The sequence below is a fragment of the Echinops telfairi genome, unplaced genomic scaffold (assembly GCF_000313985.2).
Source record: "Echinops telfairi isolate 266 unplaced genomic scaffold, ASM31398v2 ScPeMD7_30;HRSCAF=105, whole genome shotgun sequence".
NCBI lineage: Eukaryota > Metazoa > Chordata > Mammalia > Afrosoricida > Tenrecidae > Echinops > Echinops telfairi.
Window position 1 is genome coordinate 316,472 of NW_022103927.1, and position 4,710 is coordinate 321,181.

A 4,710-nucleotide genomic window follows, 5' to 3' on the forward strand; every position below is an offset into this window, starting at 1 on the left:
CCCAGGCAACCGCGCAGGGGCGGAAAGACTACATCTCCCAGCTCGCACTGCGCTCCGAAGACCAAAGCCGCGGCAGGTCACAATCGCGAAGCATCACGGGAGCGGTAGTTCTGAGGTGGGTCCGGCGTGCATCTCACGCAAGCACGCAATGGTGCTTCAGGTCACAATCGCAGGGCCTGCCGGGAGTTGTAGTTTTTAGGCGAGGCGGCGCGCTACGCGAAGACAGAGGGGAGCGAGGGGAAGCGGTTGAAGTGGAGCAGCGCATCTTCCATGGCGGCGACTAAAGTCCCGCTGTGGGCGATCTGCTTGCTGCGGGTGGTGCTGGCCACGGTCTACTTCCAGGAGGAGTTTTTAGACGGAGGTGAAAGGGGCCACGAGGACTCCCACCTCTCTGTCCTACGGGCCACGGAGCAACCTTTGACTACACACACCCCTTGCTGTGGGCTTGAGGGCGGTGAAGGCTGGAAGCTTCGGAACTTGAAGGCCATCCACATCCTCCCCGTGACCCAGCCTAACAGTTTAACCCTGACCGGTGTCGTTTACCCCCACAGAGCGTTGGCGGAATCGATGGGTGCATTCCACTAATGACACCCACTTCGGGCATTTTCGACTCTCGTCGGGGAAGTTTTATGGTCACAAGGAGAAGGACAAAGGTTAGTGTAGGAATCAGGAGGAAGTAGAGCTCAATGCTAAGGCTCCTAGCCACCTGGCCAGGTAGGTGTGGGGACAACCCAACACCTGCCGCACCCATTTTACAAGTGAGAAAAGGAAAACAGGTAGAGGGTCTCTAAAACGTGCCCCCCCCCCCCTTTTCTGAGCACTTGATAGTTGCTATCCTGTCGATTACGACTGACAGCAACCCTATGTGACAAAGCAGAGCTGTCTCACAGGCTTTCAGGGCAAGGAGTCTGTGTAGAAGCTGATGGCCGGGTCTGCTGCCCACAGAGGTCTGTGAGGTGTCAAACTGGCAACCTTGCTGTTGGCCACGAGGTGCTTGACGGTTCAGCCATTTTCAGGAGCGCCAGGAGGCAGAATCAACCAGCATCTAGCAAGAGCAGTCAGCTTGACTGCTTGGGTGGTCCAGATGGTTAAGTGTTGACTACTAACCAAAGGGTTGATGGTTCAAAGCTACCTAGAGTTGCCCAAGAAGAAAGGCCTGGAGGTCTTCCAAAGGTCACAGTCACTGAAAACCTTGCTTCAACACATGGAATCAACAGGAGTCAGGACCACCTTCAGCTATCAGTTAGGATTGTGTTGCTGGAACGATGCAAGTGGTTAAGGTCTAGACTGCTAACTGCAGCCTCGGCCCTTTGAAGCCACTCTGAGGTGCCTCTGAAGAAAGGCCTGGCAGTCGACTGCCCTCAAAATAACTGGTGAGAACCCTGTGAGCCCCAGATCCATGCGGGCACACAGGAGGTCATCACCAGCCATGGAGTCAACAGCAACTGAGCTCTGGGGATTTTCATTCCATTTGGTTAATTCCCCTGAGTTATTTGCCTTCTCCCACCCTCACCCCCACCCAACACACAATCATTTTTCTTCCTCTCATTTGGAATCCCCAGTCTGTGCATTTCACTCATCTACTCAATGGCAGGGCGTATGTTTTGTTTTGTTTTAACAGTTGTGTTGGCATTTAATTCCCATATCACACCATTCAATCGAGGGTTGTTTTTTTTGCTTTTCCTGGTCTCCCAATACCATAGCAGGGAAGCCCCGGGATCAAAGCAGAATTAGAATGTAACCACCACGAGATGATCCCTCTGCCGCCCAAGTCGATTCTGACGGGTAGCAGCCCTACAGGACGGGGTAGCACTGCCCTGTGGGCTTCTGAGCCTGAGTCTTCGTGGGGGTAGAAAGCCCGTCTTTCTCCTACGGAGAGGCTGGTGGTTTGGGACTGCTGACCTTGCAGAGGGTGTTGAGAAAAGGTGTCAGCAGAGTGGGGCAGACACCAAGGGAGGGAAAGCCTTGGGGATTGGCTGGATGTGGGAGCTAAGGGAGAGGGAGGATGGGAAGAGAAAGGGGCAGAGGGGAAGAAGGGTGTGGTCAAATGGGGCAGTTATCAGTGCAGGCTTGGGCAGACTGATCCCTGGCTGGCACACCTACCCAGCAACTTTCAAGTCACCCCCACCCCCAACTCTCAGGGACCCCCCTGCGCAACAGCACAAAAATGTTTCCGGGACCTGAGCCAACCCCAAGGTAGCTGTAGATTGAACTGTTAGGATCCATAGCATTTCCATGAGCTCATTTTCGCAAGTCAGTCTCCAGGCCTTTCTTCCTAGTCTGCCTTAGTTGGAAGCCCGGCTGAAACCTGGCCAGCGTCCTAGCACCCTGCCAGCCTCCACGGGCAGTTGGGTGGTGGGTGCTTCTGCGGTAGATTGGCTGGGAATGGAACCCAGGTCTCCTGTGTGTAAGGCATGAGTTGTACCGCTGAGCCCCCTCCCCCACAAACCCGCCACGGTGCTGTATGACACACACGATCTGCTGGCTGCGTGTTATCTTGTCACACTGTGCGGGAACAGGTATGGTGCTGTGGAAGAAAGGCCTGGCGATCTGCTTCTGTGGAGAATACAACCCAGGAAACCCTACGGAGGAGTTCTACTCTGTCACACCTGGGGGGTTGTCACTAATTGGGATCCATTGGTCAGCGATGAGGGGGGGTGGAGGGGAGCGACGATGTTGGAACTTAGCAGAGTCACGAAGCCCAGCGTCACTGTAAGCCCTCATTAGTCCTTTTCCTTGCAAGGTCTGCAGACCACCCAGAACGGCCGGTTCTATGCCATCTCTGCCCGGTTCAAACCGTTCAGCAACCGAGGGAAGACCCTGGTCATCCAGTACACAGTGAAGCATGAGCAGAAGATGGACTGCGGGGGCGGCTACCTCAAGCTGTTTCCTGCCGATCTGGACCAGAAGAACCTGAACGGGCAATCCCAGTACTATGTAATGTTTGGTGAGTTCCCCGGGTGCTGGGCACAGCCATTTCTCGGGAGCTTGAAAACCCTTCCATCCGGGGTAAGCGCGAGACCAAGGCTTTGCTAAGCTGCCTGATAGGGTGAGGTCCACGGAAGGGCAGTCGAGGCGTGTAACTGACAGAAGGTTTCTCAGCCCTGTCGAGCTCCTTAATAGGATACAAAAGCTCCTCAGCCAGGACTCCCCAAGGCGCTGGCCCTGAGGTTCTCTTTCAAAGGTGACCGGAAACTCTCCCCCAAAGTCAGCTTCTAACTAAGGGGGTCGAGCTGAGAACAGAAAGAAAGTCACCCCCGGGGTACTCTACCTTCAAGAAAAAATGAGACGAGACCAAATGGACAGCCATTACACTCTTGGGGATGGGGGCCCCTTTTTCTCCACCAAGGGCCATCGGGATATGTCTACCAGCATCCGTGGGTCATCCTGGTCTAAACATTTCATCAACCCATCCCTCATGCGGAGGCTGGCCCGGCTTCTCTTTAGTGAGGCGTGTGATGTTAGCTGGTAGGGATGGTCTTGAGGGCCGCCTACGGTTCCAGGGCCAGCCAGACGTGCCCCAGTCCTGCTCCAAGGCATCCAGGAGAAGAGTGGGGGCAGGGGCCCAGGAGAGTAAGCGAATGAGACCCAAACAACTAGAACCAAGATAACGCGAGTGTTGGCATCATGGGAAGGAGGAAGCCAACGTCCAAAACCCTGCAGGTCTATGGAGGAAGTGTTGAATGGGAGCATGTTGTGAGATATATATATCTATCCCAAAATACAATAACGTGTTTAAAAAACAAAACCACATTGTTCTTCCATGCTTTTGAGGAACATACTGATCTGCCATTTCATGGAATCCAAGAATACTGCATGGATCGGGGTCAGAGCACCGTGGCGGCCTGTTGCTTTTTGGTTCATTTGGTTTTTGGGCCACATGTGAAAGTTGGACGTTGAATAAGGAAGACTGAAGAATCATGGGTGCTCTGAACTGTGGTGCTGCAGAGGAATGTTGAAAGGGCTGGGGACTGGGGGGAGGGGAGGGGGGATCAAGGGGAGCTGATAGCAAAGAGTTCAAGAAGAATGAAAACGTTTTGAAACTGATGGTGGCAGCACAGGAGTCGTTAACACAGTGGCTGCACCCATGAGCTCAGGCATGGGAACGGCGCAGGGCAGGGCAGTTGTGCATAGGGGTCGCTATAGGTCAGAGCTGACAACAATAACATTCTCTCTAAATACGATGGTAAGGCGAGCTAGCAAAGAAAAAAGGCATGTTGGATTAGAGTTGATGTTGCAAGGATTGAAGTGTCCCCGGGAGGCACAAACAGTACCCCACTACCAACCTAAAGGCTGGGGTTTGAACCCACCGCGTGGCACCAGAGAGGAAAGGGCTGGTGATCGACTTCTGCAAAGATTACAACCAAGGAAACCCACCAAAGCAGTTAGAGTGCACCTTCGCTGTATCTGATGGGGAAGCAGCAGGTTTGGGCGTGAAAACAAGGACTAAACATTCCCTACTAGTATGTTGTTATTTTTGTTTTTCTAACTCGGCACCAGAAATGTTCACTCTAACCTATTCTGTCACTGTGAAAGTCAGGCATCGAACTGTTCGGAATTAGTTCAGTCATGACCGTTGCAGCCAGATCAGAACAGACTGACTGTGAAACGGGGCTGTGGTAGAGGGGTAACCGGAAAGGGAACGGTGAGGGGCTCGAAGGCCTCCAATGGGAGACCCGGAGGAGGAGGACTCCCTTGTGGGAGTCTGGT

The 4,710-nt window shown here is 53.6% G+C and overlaps 1 protein-coding gene across 1 annotated transcript in view; it reads left to right on the forward strand.

Moving 5' to 3' along the window:
* Positions 1 to 270: 270 nt before the first annotated feature.
* Positions 271 to 4,710, forward strand: part of CALR3 (calreticulin 3) — an 18,448-nt gene continuing 14,008 nt past the window's right edge. The window contains exons 1-3 of the mRNA XM_004715455.2: positions 271 to 361; positions 552 to 653; positions 2,744 to 2,947. Of these exons, the coding sequence (XP_004715512.1) occupies positions 271 to 361; positions 552 to 653; positions 2,744 to 2,947 (397 nt within the window). The remainder of the gene's footprint in view (positions 362 to 551; positions 654 to 2,743; positions 2,948 to 4,710) is intronic.